General features: G+C 46.8%; 1 protein-coding gene across 2 annotated transcripts in view; it reads left to right on the top strand.

Moving 5' to 3' along the window:
- Positions 1 to 24323, top strand: part of LOC121171373 (protein HEG homolog 1-like) — a 47693-nt gene that overhangs the window by 11162 nt on the left and 12208 nt on the right. For both annotated transcript variants that reach the window (XM_041003083.1, XM_041003084.1), the window contains 6 exons: positions 2785 to 2888; positions 8323 to 8381; positions 8598 to 8758; positions 12399 to 12533; positions 17145 to 17187; positions 17303 to 17340. In XM_041003083.1, coding sequence (XP_040859017.1) covers positions 2785 to 2888; positions 8323 to 8381; positions 8598 to 8758; positions 12399 to 12533; positions 17145 to 17187; positions 17303 to 17340 — 540 coding nt within the window. The remainder of the gene's footprint in view (positions 1 to 2784; positions 2889 to 8322; positions 8382 to 8597; positions 8759 to 12398; positions 12534 to 17144; positions 17188 to 17302; positions 17341 to 24323) is intronic.

The raw sequence follows: 24323 nt of genomic DNA, 5'->3' as shown, positions 1-24323 counted from the left end.
TATTATAGAACATCCAATGCCATTATTTGTGCATAGCATTATTTGCTTAGCTATTCCACCTATAGTTAGGGAAAAAATATCTTAGAAGTATTATGACTACAAAAAAAATGTGTGTGTATGGAAGAGAAAATTAAATCTTGATTTTCTACCACATTCACACATTCTTTTGATTTCTATAAATGATCTTCATGTTCTTGTTCAAAGCCAGATAGATTTTTGACAAAGCCACTGCTGTAATTGTAGGACTCAGTTTGGCATAGTTTATTCCCTGATCTGCTAGATTCATGAAGCTGGTTGGCTTAAAATGTAATCTCCATTTGCAGATTTTAAAAAGGGAACAATCAAAACCAAATGAAAATTTTGACAAAGTGCTAAGTGGCCAAATACATGTAACTGGTTGATAGGAGGTCTAGTTTCCAATTTACAGTTCTTTGTGTCATACCATAATATGTTAAGCCTAAAAGCTTTTTCATCTACCCTTATTAGTATGCTGAGTTTAATACAAAACTTGTTGAAGAAATTAGAAATGAAAAGTAGTTTCTAAGCTGGGTAAGGAAACTGGCCATTAAAATAACTGATCTTTGAGTTACTCTAAATTGGTCAGTGTGACACTTGATGCAGTGATGTGTCTTACTGAAATAACTATTGAGAAAGCACATGCCCGTGTCCTTGGGAAGTTGGTACCCTGCTAAAATAAGGAAAGAATTTTGAAAATCACTTCAAATATAAGGTTTAGCTCAAAGCATTGTTTTCAATAGGAAGGATCAAGAAACATAGACATCAGAAAATCAAGAATTTCTCTGATTTTTTGGAAGTGATTTTGTTTTGAACCATTGTGGAAAGTACCAGTGCTCAGGCCTCCAGTGCCTGCCTTCTGTCTCTGGGGCACATGGCCCATCTGTAAGAACAGATTATCATCTCTCTGCTCCCTACTCAGGATTGCTCTGATAGTCAAGTACAATCAGTGGACCAGTTTTGGAGAATGGTAGAGCTGTCCAGCTAGCAGGTGTCATTTCAACAATCTTTGAGCCCTTGGACCAGAATTGGAAAGCTATGAAAATAGTCAAGTGTTCTGAATACCAAGGAATAATTTTAGCTCTTTCCAAAAAAAAAAAAAAATCATTTCAGTCTCTCCCATAGAAAAATCAACAGTGAGATTTAAAGTAAATATTTGCCTTAAGGCCAGAGAATGTAACTGCAGGTGTGAAAGTATAAATAGCTTTCAAGAAACTCTGCCTTAGCGAGAAACTGGTGCATCTTCACATCCACGGTAAAAGCAGAGGCCGTGTTTACTGTAGCTGTTCCCCTAGAGATCTGTGTGGCTCACATTAGCATTTAGGACCTGGGGATGGCAGCGGTAAAGACGAAGGAGTGGAGGATGTTCTGCCAGCTGAGTGTCCCCCAGGTTGCCAGGGGGCCCTGGAGGAGAGCAGCTCTATTGTGTTAACAATCATCTTTCCCTTTTCAAGTCATTTAGCTCCATTGTTCATAAAGAGCAGAGGAACATGCAAATTAGAGCATGTTGAAATGCTCTCATTTGGCCAAGAATGTTTCCAAAGAGCTCCCTGCTGTTCAGAAAGAGTCCTAAGCAGCTGGCTCCACTGAACTGTAGAACAAGCAAAAAGATGTTAAATAAGGATTAAGGGCTTTAGACTGTAAGTATAAGATGTTAAATGTTTTCCCTGGCTCATTTGTGGGCCTTTTTCTTCATTCAGCATGCAAGCTCTCTGTGAGAGCACGGCTTGATGCGCTTCTGTGTTTTGGGCTCCTCTTTTTCTGTCCAAAGGGAAAGATGAGAATTTAATATAATGAAAGATAAGAGCCAGATATATAAAGCAGGCTGTACTAATTTTTGTGAGACCCATTCCCCTCAGGCCCAATCAGTCCAAATTGGTGTTAACTAGAATTTTATTTTATGAGTGAAATGGGCCCTGGAAATAGGGCTGCCTTCTTTCCTTTCTGAACCCAAAGCATCTTGAGTACAGGTTGTCTTCTTTATGTGACTTTGAGTTCGGGGGCCTGGCAGTCCCACGGAGGAGCAGCCCACCTCAAGCAGGTGATCTCTTTCTCTGAAGGCCTCTGGCTGTCCTTAGCCGAGGACCCCTCTAAGGACGGGGGCTAGAGTGGCAGAAGGAGCCCAACAGGTGGACACCTGTGACTCTACGCACCCATTCTGGCCCTGAGGGAGATTGGGTGATCTTTCTTGGGAAGTTTTCTGACCTCTGGATGTGTGGTTGGTTTTTTTTTCCTCTGTGATATTTTGAGCGTTTCCTCCATTCAGGAGGTTGGAGTGGGCTTCAATGACAAAAGGAAGCCTGGGTATCCCCCTGAAGTTGGCAGCTTACCTTGGCTGAAGATGTCAGAGAGCCAAGCTTTTCTCCTCCATCCACACCGCAGCCCTCTGAGGCCAGATGAACAGCTGTCTGTTCCTTCCACTCTTTCCTACCTCATGTCGTCTGGACCAGCTCATCTTCCTTCTTTGAGCATCTGTTAGGTGGGAGACCATCAGAGGGCTCTCTGAAAGCTGCTTCTCTCAGCAGCCCCCGCACGTCCACAAGGCAATGGTGCTATCTCTCACCTAAAAAGGTTCTTGGTGTAAGCCTGCTGCCCATCTCAGCAGATGCTCGCATTGCCTGAAAGGAATCTCAAAGAAAGAAAGAAAGGAAAAAGAACTACACAGAAATTGTCCTGGGAGGGGGAGTCGTGCAGCACGCCCCAGGGATTGACACAACCTCACAAGGTCAGCATGTCATCTGGTCTAACAGGTGATTGTTTTGTTTTCAGTTAGAACCTTCGTGACCGAGTTTAAATTAAAGAAAATTTTTCTCAATACTACTGGGGAAAAGCATCCAGACCTGCCTGAAGTTCAGAATGAGATCACCAAAACGGTACGTGTCCTGAAAAGCTTTTAGTCCCCTTTTTTAAGAACCTGCTTCATTAAGTCTTGGGGCCCACCTGAGGGTCAGCTCCTCACTTCTGTTACATTTGAAAGGGAAATTGAGTGACTTGAGCCACTAGGCCACTGCGCGGAAGCCCTGGCCTGATCTTTGAAAAGTGGATTAACAGACATTCCAGCTGCTGGTTTATTTCTGGTTTACTTCACAATGAAATAACAGCCTCTTATTGCAAGTCGAAGTCACAGCCATGTAGATGACGTGCGTGCATAAGAGCTGTTGGTGAAGAGCAGATGTTGCTGTCACAGGTTCCGCTGGCGTGCCCTGTGACCTTCTCCCTGTGTTTCCAAGTGGATTATACCAAAGGGGAATGGTTGGTTACACCTGAGTACTTAGGGTTGGGGAACTCACTGTACAGGTCATCTATAGGCTTCTTTCCCTCTTTGCTTTTTATCAGAAAACTGGAGAGGAGGAAAAATAGGAATAAAATGAAACTCGGACAGACAGGCTTTACTTTTCAACCACTTGGCTGAGTCGAAGATTTGGTGTTCAGAAAAGTGATATTTCCCATCAAAACAAGGTTTGGGGATTCATGGATTTTTGATGTCCATTCTAGCTGTTTGTACGGGTAGCAGTTTATATGTTCGTTAAGAATGACATGATTTTCATCAGTTCAGTGAGTGTGAAATTTTTTGGCCACAAGTTGGCCCTCAGCTTGCGTGAAGAGACTCGGAAAAGAGAAAACATAAGACAGTTGTACCATCAGTGTCAGAGAACTCACACAAAGGACAAAAAATCCCATGACTGTAATGTAAGTGGAGAAACCTTTACAGGAAGGCCAACTCCCACATACCTTAGAACATTACAGAGACTGAAAATGTCCCATGTATTGAAAAAAACTGGCAAAATCACATCTCAGAAGGTGTTAGGCAATCACATGATGAAATAATACTGTCACGGAGACTGGCTGTTCGTTCTTCGGAAATTCTTTTTCGTATTACCCGTGTTCAGATTTCCCATTGTAGTGAATGGGATCAAATAAATTAACTATGCTTTCATGTATAAATTTTGCTGATGCATATTAAATCTGCAATATTTATTTGAAATACTAGCCTCATCAATGAACAATCACTTAGTATACAGCAGTTTTATTGTTAAATAGCAATTACTCAGTATACGCTGTTAGCCCATTGGGCCCAGGGGCAGGCAGAAAACCCCGAGGTGGTGCCAAAAGTTCCCGCCGAGAATAGCCATCCTGGACTCATTTAGATGGAGCCAACCAATCAGAAGACAACACATACCCTTACTTAAGCTCCATCATTGCCACGACTCAAGAAATGCATGGCTTAATCCGGGGAACCAACCCCAAATAAAAGCCTGGTTCTATCATCACTTTGGTCTCGGTTGTCCTGCTGTTTTGGTGTGGTTTTTACCTAACACAGGACAATGCCCAGGATTGCTTCCTCATAGTATTGGAGTGTAAAGCAGTGGTATGAACACAGATATGTCCACTGACACCTATGCTGGTCATAACTCTGTACCCCAGCTCTGGGTGCGGGTTTTTCCAGCCTGGGGAATGAGACGCTGCTGACCGTGTACAGTCATGAGAATCTTCAGCTCAGCTGTATGCAGGCCTGGACTGGCCTACACTGTCGCAGATCTGTTTGAATCGTCAGTGAGGAGTCGTTCCCCACACCTCCCTCTTTCTGTACAAGGACAATGTTAGGCACTCCTTCTCTCGAGTTTTTCTGTATTGCTGAGTGTGTACAATCCCTTTAAAAATCTCTATTTTTTTTCATCAAGTTCCTTCTTGCCCAGAGGCAACATATTGGACTCCGGTCCAGCCAGGGTGTGCTTCCAGCAACAGAGAAACCAATATTTAATTGTGACACTTTCTGGTATTCATGTTACTCCACAGTGATCTTATTTTAATATTTTTGGCTATTATCCCTCCCTTCTCAGAGTAACCATCAGTATTATCGGAAATTTGTGTTTTCATCCCTTCCCCATTTCCATGGTCCTTTGTGGGTTTCAGTCGGATTTTCATTCAGCTCAGGTCTCAGGATGGGTTGCCTCAGGATGGACAATTTGCCAGGGCTGTTTAGCTGTTCCTTGGTGACCAGGCTACAGACGCTATAATGACCAGCCAGCTGCAAGAGCTCTGTATTTTGGGTCAAGAAGACAGTCCTGCCAGGCTTCCCTTTCCTTCCGCTGCTGCTCATTGGGAACAACTCATTGACCCTGGTCAGGTTCCGTGGGCTTCTCCCAAGTGTTGAACACAAAGTGCAGACCTCATATCCCAGGATGATCAGATACTGAACGGAAAGCAAACCACTTAGATGATGGCAGTTTCCACGAGGTCAGGTGGCTTACTGGACTGGTGTTTTATTGGTTGCCACTGGGGTAGCAGCTGGATTACTAAAGTCTCGTTTTTGCCAATAGCATGTGGCTGATAATTTTTTCCTAGGCTCTGAGATAAATTGTGCTTTTCCCATGGAATGTAGAAATGTTATCATGAAAACCTTTCTATGTGTGATTAAGAATTGCGAGATTAGGTTAGCCAAGGTTTTCCATGTAAGCCCTGCCTACAGTCTCACATGCGCTCCTAACCCAGAGGCAAAGAGAGGTTTATACACCAAGAGCCTGGAATGCTGGTGTGACCACAAAGGCAAGGATAAAAGTGATGTAGCCGCAAAGACAGATGCTACAAGAAACTGGAAGTGGCAAGGAACAGATGATTCCAGACTGAATGGGGCATCAGCTCCCTCCATTTCACCTTGAGCCCAGTGAGAGTGATTTTGGATTTTCAGCCTTCTAATAGTGATAGAATATATTTCTCTAATTTTTTAAAGATTTATATTTATTGTAACTCCCAATTTACAGAAAGAAGGAAAGACAGAGGAAAATCTTCCATCCTCTGGTTCACTCTCCAAATGGCCACAACAAAAAGAGCTGAACCCATCCAAAGCCAGGAACCAGGAGCCTCCTCCAAGTCTGCCACGCAGTGCAAGGTCCTAAGTAGTTGTGCTGTCCTCCACTGCGTTCCCAGGCCACAAGCAGAGAGCTGGATGGGAAGTGGAACAACCAGGACACAATGGGATGCCACACTTAAGTGGTGGAGGATTAGCCAGTTAAGCCATTGTTCAGACCCCATATTTCTCTTTTTTGAGCCAGTAAGTTTGTGATCCTTTCTGGCAGTAGCAATATGTGAGTAGATTCTCTGGCTACTTGAATCTGGGAAGTTACTGCAGTTCCATGGAACAGACAATTACAATCTCTAATGGCAGAAATCAAGACTGATCAGATTGAGAAACTTGGCAAAAGTGCTGCTGGGGTCGTGATTGGTAGCTTCCAGATCCACATATTAACACAGGGCAATTTTTTCTTTAACAACTTGTTTGTTGGGTAGTGAGTGAGCTGTGTGGTATGCCTTTAGAAGCCATTTCTTAGGTCTAGATGGAGTGGTTTTTGGTTTGGTTTTTGTTGGTCTTTTTGTTTGTTTGTTTTTCTAATGGTTCTAATCACTAATGCCTCAGTGAATTCCAGTAAAAAAAAAAAAAAAGAATTACGTGTTTTTTAAGGACTGAGGGTTTTGTTTGTATAAATTATAGATTCCGATTCCATTTCTGTGTCATGGTGGTACCCACCCTGTGACAAGGACTCTGTGAGATGGCTTACTCCCTCTCAGAGGTATTACAAACATCTGTGCAGATTGGAGAACAGGAGCCTCCAGAAATTAATGGCATTGCCAAGTTGGGGAGCAGTCCAGGCCATTCTTCCTACTAATATCAGTTGTAAGTTTGGGGAGTCCCAAGACCACCCTCAGGTTTCACCAGATGGACTCCCAAAACTTACTGGAAGCTATTGCCCGCTCTGATTCATGGATCATCACACTGATGTGCTAATGTGACAGGTTGAAGTCAGCCAAGAGAGATGCTTGGGGCGGGGTCCTGGAAGGTCCCACACCCACTTGTCCTACCCCTGTGGAGTCAGGACAGTGTACACCCTTCTCAGCAGCTGTGTATGACATTATGCACGAGTGTTGCCAGCTCTAAGGCTTGTTTGAGCACCAAGGTTGGCCACCTGTATTTGGGTTCTGCTTTGTAGAAGTGGCAACTTCCCTCCTGCCCCCAAGGCTTACCTGTCTCTAGTCTCTATGAAGACTGAACTGTTGACCTAAAGGCCCCACCACAGATCATGTGGTTAGACTTTGGGGGGCTTCAGGTTGCCAGGGAAACCAAGACAGTTTTATAAGTCGGGGAATTCCAGGGACTTGGAGGTGACCTCACAGAAGCCAGTAACAAAGTCCTACCATCTCTTTGGTTAAGGTTAAGTTATTTCCACATAGCAGGGTTATCTACAATCCCTGCCCCTGTTGTTCTTGCAGCTGTACCACAGCTGCTTCGTGGGGTTGAGAGTCCAGTGCTGAGAGCTCTAAATATGCCACAGAACCCAGGGACATATCTGACTCATTACTTTTGGCCCAGTGTCCATGTGTAATTTAACAATCCTGCTACATACCTGCCTCCCATGAAACAGTGAAGCCCACTGACCAGGGAAGCCACTCCAGGGGTCTTCCTGAGATGTCATTCTGTTTACCAATCATACCTGTTGGGTTTGGGCTCTGTGTGTGTGTGTGTGTGTGTGTGTGTGTGTGTGTGTGTGTGTGTGTGTGTGTGTGAGTGTGTGCGTGCAGTTCATTCTAAGAAGCAATATTGCTATTAGACTACAAAACAATGTCATACAAACGCCAAATAACTTTGATTATAACCTCTGCAGTCTGAGAAATCATTGAGATCTTGGGATTTGAAGACAGGTAGGTCTGCCTGGGTCAAGACAGGAAGAGCAGAGGAGCAAGCCAGCAGGCACTGTCCCTTTGTGTCCCAGGGTTCAAGGCCAACGCAGGGAGTGTAGTTCTTCATTAGCTCCCAACAAAAGGACTGTTGACCCATGTCATGTAATTTCCCATGGAGAGCCCTCCTGCACAAGACCCATCTTGAAATGAGTCAGCTCATTGTGAGTTATGGGGAAGGGATGAGGTCTGTGTGGGGCCCAGCAAACCCAAGCTAAGTTTGCAGTGAAGCTCATTGTCTGTGCAAAGGCCAAGCAAACAGTTGCCTTTGAATTGTTTCAGACCCCGGATCTTAGGAGAGATCTGCTCCTTTGAAGATGTTTTGCATCCAGGGATGCAGTTCTGAGCATCATTTCCTGCCCAAGATTTTCCCCATTGATTGGCTCTCTGCCTCTCTCCCTTTATACTTTTAAAACAGCAGAAAGCATTTAAGAAGGAGAAAAAAAAAGGCACTTTTGTGTAAAAGCTGACTGCCAGTAACTTGATGACTAGAAAATGCCTATTTTTTCCTGAAAATAGGAAGTGCAAGGCTTTGGTCTCACTCGCAGTTAATGATAAACCTGTTCTTCCTTTCAGTTAAATATGTGTTTTTCACCGTTACCTGGGTACATACGATCCACAGTTCACGCATCTCGGTAAGTAACAGAATCACATTTGATTATGAACCCTTTCATGGGACGGGGGAGGCTTGTTCTAACCTGGGAAGAAGCAACCTGAAGGCCAAAGTCACTGCACCTTCATGCTGTCCCCTGCCCTCTCTGAACAGTGGCCAGGACACTTCACTTTCCAGAAACACTGGGGGCCCACATGCTATCCTAAAACAATGGAAACCCTGTCCCCTTTGCCTCCAGGGAATCCAGTGTGGTGGCAGTCTCCTTGCAAACCACCTTTTCCTTGGCTTCCAACGTGACCCTGTTTGACCTTGCCGATGGGATACAGAGATACGTCAACTCCTGCAGGTCCTCTGCTGAGATCTGCCAGCTCCTGGGGTCTCAAAGGCGGATCTTTAGAGGTAAGGCAGGAATCCCGTGGGGGGACCCCACCTGTTTGTTCAGTTAGGTGCAGGTCTAGCAGAGAAGTGTAAGGCCCCTGGAGCTCAGACCCAGGAAAACTCTACGCAGAGCCTGTGTAGAGTGGGAGTGAAGCCGGAAGCCTTGGTGTGTATATGCACCTGTGCACGTGTTGTGTCCTGCACACACAACACCACCAGCTTCTGTGCAGTTGAGGAGAGGATATAGCAGCTGATGGAAGAAGGCGGAAATTGCCCTTCCGCAATCTCAGGGAGGACTTGAAGCTCACACACACAGTGTCTGTGCTTGCCCGTGACATACTAAGGCAGTGAGACGAACACATGGAGAGTTGCCCATCTTGCTTGGTTGTGTGTTTGGAAATCATGAATGCGTCTAACAAGATGAGATGAATGTAGGCCAGAATGTTCCCCTTGGTGGCGATGATGATGCTTCTCCTTGCCTTGCTCTTGCTTTGTTTTGTCACTAGCTTCCACAGCGTGTATCTGCTGTGAGACCAAGTGAAGAAAGAGATTGGAGACAGCAAATGCACAGGCAAATCTGGGTCCTGGGAACGTTTGGCCTCCAGGACAGGAAAACTGCCAGAAATCAAAGTGCTTCTTTGCAAAGGGGTATTGTCCCACTTACTGTGTCCCAAGTGATCCAGGTGGACTCTGGTTAGCTCATGTGACTACACTACTCGGGCTGGCAGGGGCATGCGATGTGGCCTGAACAGCTCCATCGGATGTGCAGAGGCTGGATGGAGGCTGAAGGTACTGGGGTTTAGTGCTATGTCTGCTTCTTTCATCTGGGACACACACGATGAGGGCTTTGTGGCTGCAGGGCCAGAGAGCCTTCCTCAGCCAGTCCTGGTGCCTCACAGCCTGGCAGTCAGATCGTTAACCTTGCGGTCTGGGATAAGCGCTGGAGTTTGGCCCCTTTAAGAACTAGTAATTAATCTAGGGAGGTGGGGCAGCGGGAAAGAGAAAGCTTAAACATTCTGGGGCTAAATTTGCCATTGGCTGGGGAATTAGTTCCAAAGTTCATGCCCCATTATATCTGGCCTGAAACCTTGAGGCTGTCCGGTTTTACTTTTTGCTTTTATTGCCAAGAAGTCAAGGGTAGATACCAGTTCTCCCTCCACAGCAAGGTTCAGCTCATGACATAACCTGTGCTGAAGTCTGTCCTCTGTGGCGACCATTGCACTGAGTCGTGGATTTTGTTCCCTGCAAATGCCTCTGCATCTCACGTGGCCCCATGTCTGGGTTTGTAAGAACCTGCCCACAGCTGCCCTGCCCAGTCTCCACCCCTCAGTCTTCAAGCTGCATACAGGTGTAATCCTGGCTTCCCTCATCCCTCACCTCTCCTTTCGGAGTCCTCGAGTGCAGAGGCACTCATGCCTATTGCCTGGAAACACATGCTGTCCTGTTTTTCCCACCAGGTTTTTTTCCTCAGGTTTTTTTTGCCAACATGTATAGCTTGTAGTCTCTCTAACCTGTCTGAGTGCTGAAGAGGTGGTCTTGACTAGGCAAGAGCTGTCAGGTTCTCTCAAGTGCTAGCATCCTGGTGGCCTACAGGCCGTGTGGGGCTCCTCTGGATACAGCCAGAGAGGAGGGCACCTCCCCCTTCTATTCTCACACTGCCGACTTCCTTGACTGCAGTTTTCATTATCCCTAGTCAGTTGCAGACATGGAAACCACCCCCCCCCACACACACACACACAGAATGTCTCAGCTTAGACTGACCCGAGTCCTCATTGTCTGCTTGGGCGGATGTTAATGGCCCAAGGAATGACCGAAGGGAATTGTGAATGGAGAAAAATGCCATCTCATTGGTCTTACAATGCCAGTGGTATTCTGGGTGGTTCTGTTTGATGGTGGCTGATGGAATGTTCTTTGAGGGTCTTTGCGATAGCAGCTCCCTCGTGGCAGAGTCGGAGCCTGCTCTCCGTGTTTACCATGATTCTACTTCTGTGAATGGTTGCCTTGGCCAGGCAGCTAGAGTTTGCCAGCAGATTGAACCAGTAGGAAGGGCAGAAGGAAGAACGGGATGTGGCCCTCCAGAAAATGTCTAATGAGACCAGAGACATGCCAGCCTGGACAACTCTGTGTGCCCTGGAGGCATTCCTTTCTATGAAGGTCGGAGAACTGGCAAAAAAAAAAAAAAAAGCTGCCAAAGAGCTTTAATGAGGGATTGTGGGACTTTGGCCCCTCCCTGGGGCCAGCTTTGCAGTATTTGCCTAGTGAAACTTTCTATTTTTCATCTCCGCCACCTCCCCGCCAAATACAAGCTTTTTGCAATAAACAAAGGAAATTCTGTCACACACACACAAATGGGCCTCTGATTTGGCATGCCAGCTTCCACTGATAAAGGCAGGAAATTCAGCACTGAGAACTGAAGCTTGTCCTAAGCTCACCTCCCCTAAATCCAGGCTGTCCAGTACCACCCCCTACCCCACCCCAAGTTCCCAGGACTCACCCAAAGTCCCATGAGCCAGAACCTGGTGGGTAGCAGGTGTTTTGCAGTGTTAACAGATGGTACCTGGTTTCCCAGTAGCTTGGTCTCTTTCTCATGATAGAGAGAGGAGACTGCGCCTGGCGAATTGGCAGACGTTCCTCAGTACGTGATATACACGGGGCACTTTGCCTTGCGGCTCTCTTTCCATTCCAAACTTGCCCTTGCCTCCCAGTGGCGGCAGCCGCAGCGCATACCCAGGCAGCATCCCCGGGTGTGGGTTTACCAAAGTTATTATTTATTATCCAGGTGATCACTTGGTTTGTTTCGGGCCTCCCTCCGATAGCCAGAGATACCCTCGTGTCCCATTATATAGCAGTTCATAAAGGACCACGAGCCCAATACTGGATGTTGGGGACAGGGATACATGGATTCTATTCATCCATGGAAGGAATGGGGTCCGAATGGGAGTGAGTTAGAAGCCTGAGTGATGGGCTTGTTCTCTGCCCACCTGTCATTCCTCTTGGTGGCAGCCAGGGTTGGTCCCTGCCTCAAATGTGTTCTGACCAATAAGAAAGACCTGCCAGCCCTGGGTAGGAAAAGGCTTCCTTCCCTTTTCAAGATTAAAAAAGTAATTTTTAATTGATACTCCACATAGTAAATCTCTGGTAGGCAGCACAGCAGGACACTGGGAAGGGGTGGGCAGAAAGCTAGCTGCCTGGCATAGGTACGGTGCTGGGTCCCTTTAAGCCATACAGACACCCAGAGCCAAGACAGCAGTTTTGTTAGGGGCAGTTCTGGTGAGTGCTAGCCATGCTTTGGTTCAAGTCTCTCGGCTTCTTAAGATCGCAGGCAGATGGTCAGATTTGGCCCCTTTTGATCTATTTCCAAGCCCCCTTCCCCACTCCATCAAGGGCTGTACTTACACTGGGTACCAGGGCCAGGGATGCAGCTTGTTTCTTCCCAGGTATCTGTGGGTCCAGGATGCACTGAGAGGGTGTTCTCAAGGGCGAGCACCTGTGGAACTGGAGTGATGGATGGGTGGAGCGGCAGGGAGGGAGGGGCAAGGGTAGCAAAGCGGACATCTCCAAGAGGAGTGCCGCTTCACGGACTCTTTCCTGGAGCTGGGCATCCTGTGGGAGGAGGGTTGAAATTTCTGTTTTGCTCCATTGTTGAGTGTTTCCATTGCAGCCGGCAGCTTGTGCAAGCGGAAGAGTCCAGAATGTGACAAGGAGACTTCCATCTGCACGGACCTGGACGGCGTTGCACTGTGCCAGTGCAAGTCAGGCTACTTCCAGTTCAACAAGATGGATCACTCCTGCCGAGGTAGCGACTTCATCCCCGGGCCATTCTGGGGAAGGATGGCAAACCACTCTGGCCTCTTTCCTTCGGGTTCTGGCTTCAACACTTGAAAACTGGGAGGGTGCTGGTGCTTGTTATTTTGCTCTCAGCAAGAGCTTGAATATATTATCTCCTTGGAATAATAGCGTTATCTCTGCCTAGTGCTCATGGATCCAACCAGTCCAATTCAAAGGAAAAGAGGAGAGAGTGTTGGTGGTAGCAACACCTTTCTTTCTTTCTCCCTTTTCATTTAGAGGAACTTAGAAAAGTTCTCGTTTTCATTTCCCAAGTTTCATCTGTTGTCTGCTAACCTTTGGGAATAGAAATGAAAGCATGGCACCAGGTCCGTCTCTTTCAGTGGCACCTGTGGCCCAGTAGGCAATATACTTGGCCAAGGCTCAAAACTGTGATTAAGAGCCTGGCTCTGCCTTGCTGATGGTATGTCGCCTTGGGCAAGTCCCTCAGTTTCCTCTCTTGAGAAATGGGTGTCATGGTTCTGTATTGGAGGCTGTGAGAATTAAAGAGGGCAGCCTCCTTGGAGGAACTTCCAAAGCTGTCAACATTAAACTAGTAGATTACCATTATTTTTAAAGGTTCTTCAAGTGTCTAGGAGCAGAAATCTAATTTTGCTAGCCTTTTAAGTGAAGCTTAAATTCATTTGGTTTGAGAGAAAGACTGTTCAAGGAGAGTAGTCTGAAACTATGGCTTACAAAAAAAAATGCATTCAAGTCCAAAGCACTGTGTACTCTGCGTTCCGGAAGATGAACACCGCTCTGTGCTCGGCAGAGGAACTGGCAAAGTAAAGGTCATCGCGTGGCCAGGAGCATTGCCTGCCCTTAGCATATGCGTGGCACAGATGTCCTGCTCACCCACACATTGCCAGGGACAGATGTACTGGGATCTGAGTGGAGGTCACGTACCGGGGCAGAGTGACAGGCCGCTTATTTTTGTCATCAGACATGATTTCCCATTAGAGGATTGATTCCATCAAAAGAAGATGAAAATGCATTTCAGGGCCGTGCTCTCATCCTGACCCTCTGACCTTGTTCCCGGGTGGGCTGTGCGGTGGGTCTTGAGGGAGGGCAGCCCTCTTACGTTAGATGTCAGTGGTGACGCATAGCCCGTCCGCAGCATTTCCCGGTCCTACACCAGTCTGCCGCTTTGCTACAAAAGGACAGAGCTTCCTACTTCCCTCTTCCCTGATGTAAAGAGAAGTGTTCTTTGGAGCAGAAATGGGGAGTTGATACAGCTTCAAGTAGGGAGGTGCTGGTGCTAGAATCCCTGTGAACTAGGGTGCTGTGCAGCTGGAAGGAGGTGACACAGGGTTGGCAGAAGCTTAGGCTCCGTACACATGGCAACCCCTGTGTGAACCACCCTGCCTGCCACCTCTGTTCCTGGCAGGCTTGAGCCACTCCCTCTGTTTCCAGGTCGGTGGGTTTCATAGTCTCCCTTCCAGCACAGCATTTAGAAACAGCTGAGCTGTCAGAGATTTGCCCGATGCAACCACTGACACGGGCACCAAGAGCCTTGTGTTTACCCAAGGAGCCACACAGGGAAAACGGTGTTCACTTTGGGCTTGTTGTCAAGACCCCTGGAGTCCCCTCTCTGCAGTGTCACCACGTCTCTGAGCTTCCTGGGCCACAGCCCCGGCAACTGGGCTCTGATGGGTTAGTTAGCAGCGACCCCTTCTGGCCAGTGTGCTGAAACACAAGCTTGTTTCTAATCATCCTACGTCTGGGGGTCAGTCCTCTGAATGGAGGACAGAAGTACGTGTAGGTCGCTGAAACATGAGTGTACATGAGCAGATCTCTCTACTTAGTTCTCTGTCGGTTACACACTTACACCTGTGCACACATACCTATATGCTCCTGGGTACTTCCCATGCAATGTCCTTTTGATTTCTTCAACCAGGTTTTGATCCAGTTAAGAAGTTCAAGTCGGTGTCCCTCTTGTAGGTTCCTAGCTTTCTTGCCATGTGCAGACAGCACGATGAAGTCTAACAATCTGTTTGCATCTCATCAGGCCACAAGTGCCTTGAGAGCCAGAACCGTATCTGGAATAGCGCTTAGCGCATGGTGGGGGTTCAACAAATGACTTTTGAAAGAATGCATGGGTAATAGGACAGCAAATATGGTAAGGAGAGACTGGGACAGCTTGATTTCATTTCCAGCAAGGGAACAAAAGAGTTTTTGAGACTGTCATTCCTCATTTATGTTAAGTCCTGAAGGCTTGGGTTTGCTTAGGTCCCAGGGCAGCCTTCGGGGGAAGGGGGAGTTTGGGCCTGTTTGTTGCCTGCTTAACACTTACTTCGTCTTTAGTCCTTTGACCTATATGAGGGCCTTGCCCACAGGATCCCCCAAAGCAGCAGCGCACGCACAGTCACTCAGTCTTTGATGAATGGCTGAGTCTGTTTGAAATAGAGGACCATCTTTACATCAGGGAGTCCGGCCACTCCGGAGGCAAAGTGCTAAGAGCCCAGCCTGCAGCTTGCAGGCAGGACACCGGATTTTGCTGCATCTTTGGAGCGGGAAGCTCTCACCAAACAGACTGAGGGGTACGGAGGTAGATCTGATCTGACAGCATTTCCAGGCAGACATACGTAGAATAGGACAGGCTGGGGTGGCATCGGCCTGCTTGGGTGCTGAGCTAGTGGAGGCCTGAGCTTCCCTGGGGCAGCTTACCCTACAGACAGAGCTGCTTGCTCCTCCTGTGCCAGTCCTTGAGGTGTGCAAAGCGGACCTGCCTCCCAGAGGTGCAGGACCTGCCTCCCAGAGGCAGAAGTGTTTGGCCTGCCTGATGGCACTACCCATGGGAGACCTGCAAGAGAACTCGAAGGAGTCAAGGAGGGAGAGATGGGCCCGTTTGTCCTTTCCTACCTGGAGTACACACACTGTGCTCTCCCGGATATACAAAGCACGTAATGAAACTAAGAAAGTACAGCCGCTTAAATGGGGTTGAAGGAGAAATAAACTAACTATTACATGGAGGCCAGAAGGAAAGGGAATATACAGGAAGGCAGGCCACTCGTTTGAGTTCTGAGCTTGCTAGACACTGAAACGAAGACACACTAATGGCTTTGAGAAGAGTCAGGGTCCCCAGAATCCAGGATAAATGCCTAGGAACACCCCCCTCATTCTAAGTAGTGAGACCAGGAAGACCTTCCTCCAGGCACCCCCATAAAGAGGTTAGTGCACGGTGGTGTTGTGGCCACGTCACCCCGCCTGCAGGGAGCTCCAGGACTGCTGCTGGTCACTAGGAGCCTTTAACACAGGCGCCTGTTGCTCGGGACAAAGGGAAGCGTTACAGTCCAGGTTCTCAGATCTGTAGCATGCAAGGAATTTGTAAAGCCATTTTTCATCGTCTGTTTTCACCTAGGCATTGTCCTAGCCTGTGGTGTTCTGGTCTCTCACTGTAATGCTGACAGTCTCAGAGGGATAGGCTTGGAAACTGCGGGTGCAGGGGGATGCCTGGGCTGCAGCTGCCCCGGCAAGGGGGTCCCAGGTTGTGTTCCTGGGGGAGGTGACTGTAAAGTTACACCTTGCACCGACTGTGGCATGAGCCTTCTCTTAGGAAGACCTGGCACCCACCAGGATGGCGCCACAGAGAATGTCCGCCATGGCTCCCTCCACCTCGCGGAGCGGGGCCAGCGGGACCAGCCTGGGGCTGAAGGTTTGATGTACATTAAAGGAGATGAAGCATCTATCTGTACAGGGAAGAGCACTCCGTAGGGACGTCCTTCATCTGTCCATAACTTCCAAAAAGAGTTGCAATCATTGGGTAGTCATTACAACCAAAGATATTTACTTAGCTGCTAGTTTGTGCTAAGCCATGTGCATGCAATGTTTTACCTAACCTCATCCAAGGAACTATCCAGCACGTCTTACTGTTATTCTTTTTATAGCTAGGAGATTGAGAACCACAAGGAGATGAAGGACAATTTCTTTTATTTTTTTTAAGATTTATTTTATTTTTTTATTGGAAAGGCAGATATACGGAGAGGAGAGACAGAGAGGAAGATCTTCCGTCCAATGATTCACTCTCCAAGTGAGCACAATGGCCAGTGCTATGCCGATCCGAAGCCAGGACCTTAACCATTGCACCATCGCGCCGTGCCCGACAATTTCTTTTAAATAAAAAAGGGACATTTATTTAGTTTTTGAATGGCAGTTACAGAGAGAAAGAGATCTACTTGTTGGTTCACTCCCCAAATGGCCACAACTGCTGGAGTCGGGCCTGGAGATTCCGGGTCCCCTTTGTGAGTTTAGGAGCCCAAGCATGGGGCCATCCTCTGTTGCTTTCCCTGGCACACTAGCAGGGAACTTGATATGAATTGGAGCAGCTGGGACTTAAACTGGTGGCCATATAGGATGCTGATGCCACAAGCTTTGGCTTTACCCACTATGCCACAGTGCTAGCCCCAAAAACAATTTCTTGATGAGGGTTAACAGTTAAACTGGCCACAGGATTTATAATCATTCTAAAGTTACTTGTGGCCTCCTGATTCTAGAATGCTCTGTGGACTTTAGGCATCTAACTAGGTTTGGGCCAAGGGAGGTGAACATCCGCATTCTTGACTTTCCCTTTTCTCTCTTTCAGCCTGTGAAGATGGATACAGGCTTGAAAATGAAACCTGCATGAGGTAGGCTCCACATCCTTTTATTCTGATGAATTTGTTACAGTCCTTCCTAAAAACTGCCTCCATTATTTGGAGATTTGAAACCAACTCTCACCCTCCTTTCTTTGTGCATTTATAGTTGCCCGTTCGGCCTCGGAGGTCTCAACTGTGGAAACCGTAAGTACAGAGCAGCGAGGGGTTTGCCTGGCCCCCGCCCGTGGTCAGGGAGCACAGGGTCTCTTGCTCTCCCCCTCTATTCCCCTTGCATGAGCTTCACTGTCTTCATGGGTCCTCGCTGGCCTCACTGGGGCTGCCCAGGGACTCAGGGCCTGGGGGAGACATGAATGTGAGTCGCCTCAGCTCTGCCAGGTGCTAATGTTTGATGGATTGGGACAGAAAGTGTGAGGTCTGCAGACAGGGACACCCCTCAACACCCACAGAAGGGTAGGGCAGCCCGAGCCTTCTCTGAGGTTTACAGCAAAGTTTGTAAAGCCTCTGGCTTATGGGTGTTGGAGTGTTACATCCCAGACAGATGGAGCCACCTAAAAAACAGGAGGCAGGCGGGGGCCCGTGATGCAGTGGGCACGGTATATGCGTAAGGGTGGCTGGAGGAAAGCAAGAAGGGAAGGTAGAAAGTAACACGTCAGGTTGGCAAAGTGTGTGGGCACTGAGCTGTGGGGGTTTTGGTCCTCGAGCTGAGGAGGTGAGCTTGTGGTTAGTGGCCAGCGGGGAGCTGCCCAGTGCTGGGACAGGAAAGCACGGTGAAAAGCAAGTGAGTCAGGTTGCAGTCCGCAGAGACTGGACAGAGAGCAGGCTCAGGTTAGAGACGTCCCGGTGGTTCCAGTGTGAGCTCAGGGCCTTGGCTCCAAGCTGGCGGTGATCATGGGCATGGTGCTCGCGGTGTCATTTGGGGACAGTGACTGGGACATTTTTGTCCCAGTGCTGCTTTTTTACTTTGAAACATTAGCAATTAAAGTGACCTACAAAATTATGGAAGAAAAATTTTTAAAGATTTTGTTTTTTAAATAATTAGTTATTTTTATTTCAATTGCATATATAAAGTGAGAATTTAGCCACTGAACCATTGCACTAGGCCCTGGAAAAATTTTGAAAGTTAGAAATACATTAGTATGTAACAGAAATAATAAGTGAACAAGTTGTTTTTTGTTTGATTGTTGGTTTGTTGTTGTTTTGGCCGGGGGTTGGGGGAGGGTGGAGTTATAGAGAGAAGAAGAGACAAAGATCTTCCCACCCATTGGTTCATTCCCCAAATGGCCTTAATGGCCATAGCTGAGCTGATCTGAAGCCAGGAACCAGGAGCTTCTTCCTGGTCTCCTGTGGGGGTGCAGGGGATTTGAGTGATCCCCCAGTGCTTTCCCAGGCCACAAGCAGGAAGCTGGAGCAATCAAGTCTTTATTGTAGGATAACTTTCCTTCATTTTACCCATGAGCATGTTCCAGTGGTTCATATTCTAAGTAGTCATGGTTTTATTTAATGTGGTGGAGGCCCTGTTCTCTTTTCCCCAATGCTATGCCTTACTTTTAAATGTACTGAATGATACTGTCATTGTTCATAGAGCTTTTTTTCTATCATCAAGTTTCAAATATTATTTCAATATATTCAGATTCAAATATTTCAAATTTGATATTAGGTACAAAACTGATATAAGCTAGTTATCTTGATGCTGGTACAATGGCTCATTGGCTGATCTTACCCGCTTTGATACCTGGGATTCCATATGGGCACTGGTTTGTGTCCCGGCTGCTTCACTTCCCATCCAGCTCCCTGCCTGTGGCCTGGGAAAGCAGTCAAGGACAGCCTAAGGCCTTGGGACTCTGCACCTGCGTGGGAGACCCAGAGGAAGCTCCTGGCTTCTGGCTTCAGATCAGCTCAGCTCCAGCTGTTGCTGCTACTTGTGGCTACTTGGGAAGTGAAAAGAAGATCATTTCTTTGTCTCTCCTTCTCTCTGTAAATCTGCATTTCTACTAAAAATAAATACATTTTAGGAAAAAAAGAAAAAAGAACGATCTGGTGTCCTCATCAAGAAGTTTCTCTAAGGCGACAGTATGGAGACCTGAATTACATACCCAATCAGGGTGATTATCCTAACAGCAGGCTATCAGTAGGTTATTATAGTTAGTCTAAGGACTAGGGAAATGGTTTATAAAAATAAATCTTTTTAGAATCACGTGACTAGAGAGGGAGGGGTACATAGATACAATTATTTTTCTGTTTTTTAAATTTTTTTAATAAAGGAAGTTTGTCAGTCCCTTCCTCTGTTTTATTTTTTGTTTGGTTTGAAGGCTCATTTATATTTGAAAGGCTCATTTATATTTGAAAGGCCACTTTAAAGAGAGAAAGCTCTTCCATCCACAGGTTCACTCCCTAATGGCTATAATGGCCAGAATTTGGCCATTCCAAAGCCAGGAGCCAGGAGCTTCTTCCAGGTCTCCTATGTGAGTGGTAGAAGCCTAAGGCCTTGGGCCATCCTCCTCTGCTTTCCCAGGCCATAAACAGGGAGCTAGATCAGAAGTGGAGCAGCCAGGGCTCGAACCAGTGGCCATTTGTGATGCAAGTACCACAGGTGGAGGCAAAACCTACTATACCACAGCTCCAGCCCAGAAATATTGATTTTTAAAGTAGCCTTGATTTTTAACCTGTAGTCCCTGAGTGGTGAGCAAACAGCCCTGCACTCTGCATTTGTCTCTTGGAATCCAACCAGTGTGCCAGGAACTCACTATCACAAGTCAAAGAAATGATTATAGTTGCACTTTTTTTTTAATTGCCCAAATTCTTTTTAACTTTAAAGCATTGGCTTAGGTTTGGGTGATTTTGGTTTATATAAAACAATTTAAAGGGTGATGGTATATGTCTTTTTCTTTTTTTTTTCCAATTTATTACGTTGCATTATGTGATATAGCTTTTTAGGTACTGGAATTCCCCCCCTTCCCCCCAGTCCTCCCCCCATGGTGGATTCCTCCACCTTGTTGCGTGTCTACAGTTCAAGTTCAGTTGAGATTCCTCCCCTGTGAGCCTGTACCTAGCGTAGAGTCCAGCATCTCATCATCCGGATAAGTTCAACAGCTTCTTGGGGAGACCCTCTCCCTTGCGCATGGCATCCGCCGTGTGCGATCCAGGCGTGGAGCTTAGCTAGGGGCCCTGGGATCCCTCGGCGACATGGCGGCCACTGAGGGGCCATCTCCCTGTATATGTCTTTTTCTAAATATCACTTGGTGGCGGCCAACCTGGTGGAGCAGTGGGTTGCGCTGCCACCTGCATTGCTGGCATCCCATCTCTGAGCTCTGATTCCATTTCCAGCTGTTCTACTTCCAATGCAGCTCCCTGCTGATATGCTAGGGAAAGCAATGGAAGATGGGGAAATGAAGCAGAGGATGAAAGATCTCTTTGTCTCTCCTGCTTTCTTTGTCATTCTTTCGAATAAATACTAAATACATTTTAAACTTTAAAAACTTTTTTTTCATTTAAAGTAGTAATTTTTAAGAATTGCTTTGTGAGTGAACCAGTTTCTTGTTCTTGATCGTTTGAAGTTCGGAGGATAGCTGTGCAGAAGCCCCTTGGAATGTGGAATTGTATGTGTTTACATTTTTAAGGAAGTGCTTATTTTTGTTTGAAAGACAGTATCACAAGCAGAAAGCTCTTCCATCTGCTGCTTCTCTCCCCAGACGCCTGCAGCAACCAAGTGCGGGCCCAGCCAGGGAGATGCCAAAGGCTAGGAATTGCATCCAGGTCTCCCACATGGGTGGGCAGGTCATCACCTCTTGCCTTCCAGGCACACTAACTGGGAGCTGGATTGCAAGTGGCATAGCTGGGACTCGAACTGGTCTCCAGTATGGGATGCACCTTACCCCACTATGCCACAGCATTGACCCGCACATGTGTGCTCCCTGTCTAGTGTTCTAAATAACATGCATTGCTAACCTTTTTTTTCTCAAGATTGTGTTCAATGCTGTGTGTCGGGGTTGCTGTTCCCTGAGATTTGTGTACTGGTGTTTAAGACTTTGTGTTGGAGCGAAGTCAGCTTGTCCTCATGCTGTTGGTGGGGCCCCGGAAGCAGCCAGGGTTTCTCTTGGATCCCTGAGGTCTGTTTTTCTTCCCCCTTTGTCCGAGTCACCATCTTCATGCCCAGCAGAGGGCAGACACCTGTTTGGATGGTGAGGTTTCGGCCACCTTGTGTAGCTAACTGGTAGCTTATCACTAAATTATGGTGACTTCTGAAAGCTCTGTTAATGGGGTGTGGCTGTCACTTTATGGCTTTGTGTCTGCACGAGTTTCGATGTTGTAAATTGTTCTTGCCTTCCTTTATGTCTATTTTCTGATTACAACTGAGGGTTTTTTAATTAAACAAAAATGAATGGACATGCACTTAATTTATTTTTAAATTTAGAAAAAGGTGAAGCAAAGCATCATAGCACATAATATAAAACTGTGAGGGGAAAGCCACATGAATTCCAAGTGACACAAGAAACACTCACGCCCAAAAGAAGGAGTAGAGCACCGAGCCAAGAGGGATGTGTCTGACAACAAATCTGGGGCCATCTGACACGTGATATAAAAAGAAAGACACACAACTGTGGGGGCTGACATGGTGGCATATCAGGCTAATCCTCCATTTGCAGCTCTGGCATCCCATATGGGATGCGTCACTTATTTTTGTTAATACTTGTTTTTATTGTGAAAGTAGATATACAGATAGAAGGAGAAAGATCATCTATCCATTTGTTCAACGCTCCCCCCAACCCCAGTGACTGCAATGAACGGTTGGAGCTGAGCCAATCTGAAGCCAGGATCTTCTTCCAGGTCTCCCATGTGGGTGCAGGGTCCCAAAGCTTTGGGCTGTCCTGGACTGCTTTCCCAGGCCACAATCAGGGAGCTGGATGGGAAGTGGAGCAACTGGGACACAAACCATCACCCATATGGGATCCCGGCAGTATTTAGCCACTAGGCTATCATGGTGGGCCTAGGCATACTATTCTGTAACCTGCTTGTAAGCCTAGTAAACTATGAAATGTTTTCATTTTCATTATATTCATTATATTACAGTTTCATTATATCACTTTTAAAGAGTTTCTGTACTCTCATCTCCTTGGATGAACAACAGAGAGAGATGAAACAGACACAGATGCTCCATCCACTAGCTCACTACCAGATGCCCACAGCAGCTAGGCCTGGGCCAGACCAAAGCCAGGAGCCCAGAAGCCATCCACATCTACCGCACATGTCGAAGGGGTTCAGACACTTCAGCCATCATCTGCTGCCTCACAGAACGCATCAGCAGGAAGCTCGCTGAGAAGTGGAGGCACCAGCACCCAAGCCAGCACTTTGATTTGAGATAGGGTCTTCCTAACACTGGCTTAACTCTCTGCTCCACAATGCATGCCACATAATGTGATTTTGGGTAGTTCTATGCTGTATTGGTATAATGGGCTTAGCTATTGCCTTGATACGGTCTTTTCAGTTTTATTTTAATAGTCCCATACTTAAGTCGTTTTTTCTGCCTTGTGACTATTGTCATCTTGTGATTACAGAGCTCACATCAGTTTTTTACCTTACTTGCTTTTGTCACAGACATTTTTATGCATCCTTCTTTCATATTCACCATGTTGTTTTATAGGTCATTCTCTGCCTTCAGATGTTCTGCATCTCTTATTGGGGATCCCTAAGCCCCAGTGAGGGGTCAGAGCCGGCCTTTCCCATTTACCATTCTCTTCCAGAAAAACCAGAACATTCCACTTACAGACCATTCTGAGCTGTCTCCCTACCCCAACCCACTGTCTAACAGCAGGTGTCTCAATAATCAGTTGTTATGTTCACTCAATGGTTGTTGCATCAAGCTGTGAAAAGATTCAGATCAGAGGAAACACTGTGTTGGCAGGAGTCACTACAAACAAGCACCAGTTTAGGAGGAAGGAGAGATGATTAATTATCTGGAAGCCAGTAGGAGTCTTAGAGTGGTCATTCCACTCCATCTTGACTGGCTTCCTCACCAACAGAAAGGAGGAGTTGGAGAGAGGGGAGTGCTGGTCTCTAATCTTTGTACCCAGAGGGACTGTGATGAGACGGAAGGGACAGATCCCTCAGGAGAAAGTGACAGAATCATGTGGGAAGTTGTGAGGGTGGGAGGCCATGGGTACAGAGTGTGTCCACGCACAGCCTGCAGACATGAAAAAGGCAAAACTCAGGGAGTGCCAAGAAAAACATAATACCGTGATCAGAGATGCAAATGGGCTGAATCACAGTAAGCTCAGTGAGAGGAGCGGGGAGGATGGAGAGAATTGGGTGAATTTTAAAATAAAATGAATGTGGCTATCTAGAAAATTCTGTAATGCATTCAAGTGTTTGAAAAGAAGACATGGTGGTTGGTTTAAATTCTCTTGGATTAAATACACTTAGCTGGTTGAAGCAGCAGGGGTTCGTTGTAAGGGTTGGCAGGAGCAGGCCCGTGTGGGGAACCTCACAGTGAGCCGCTGGAGGCAGAGCCTTCTTGTCAGGGCAAGTTAGCATCACTCAGTCTGCTTGTCTCCCCTTGCTAGTCCACCGGCGGCTTCTTCCCAGACCACATGATGAACAACAGTCTCCAGACGTGCGTGTGTGTGTGTGTGTGTGTGTGTGTGTGTGTGTGTGTGTGTGTGTGTGTGTGTGACTGAGTCAGCCATCTCGAAAGAACAGGCTCTGTCTTTCCCACTTTGAGATCCCTGGAAAGGAAGTCATTGGTTCCGTATGTACCACGTGCTTATTCCCATGCAGTTGGCCATGTTCAGGTGTCATGTTACAGTTACCGACCCCATCACAGATGGAAGGAAGGGAACCGCTTCATTGAAAAGGTAGACTAAGCTGTGAACAAAAACAAATAGTTTACAGGAAAGGCTACAGCCCAATCTTAACGTTGGTTTGATGCAAAAGACACCAGCAATGCCGACAGTAATGTCAGGCTGCGAAGATGAAGGGAAGGAGCCGTTGCTTGAGAAACACTTAGCAACAGGTGTCAGAGGGCGAGTAGCACTGCTAACTGCCCTTTTGTCCTGCGACTGGCATCCTGAGAACACAATTTTCATTCTACTTCCACAGCAACAAAACAATGAATTGTAACTTTTTAAAAAGATTTATTTATTTTTATTGCAAAGTCAAATATACAGTGAGAC

Source organism: Ochotona curzoniae, unplaced genomic scaffold (genome assembly GCF_017591425.1).
Source record: "Ochotona curzoniae isolate NIBS_2020 unplaced genomic scaffold, NIBS_Ocur_1.0 scaffold_2587, whole genome shotgun sequence".
NCBI classification, from domain to species: domain Eukaryota; kingdom Metazoa; phylum Chordata; class Mammalia; order Lagomorpha; family Ochotonidae; genus Ochotona; species Ochotona curzoniae.
Note: the sequence above shows the minus strand (reverse complement) of the source record. Positions and strands in the feature narration are given on the sequence as shown.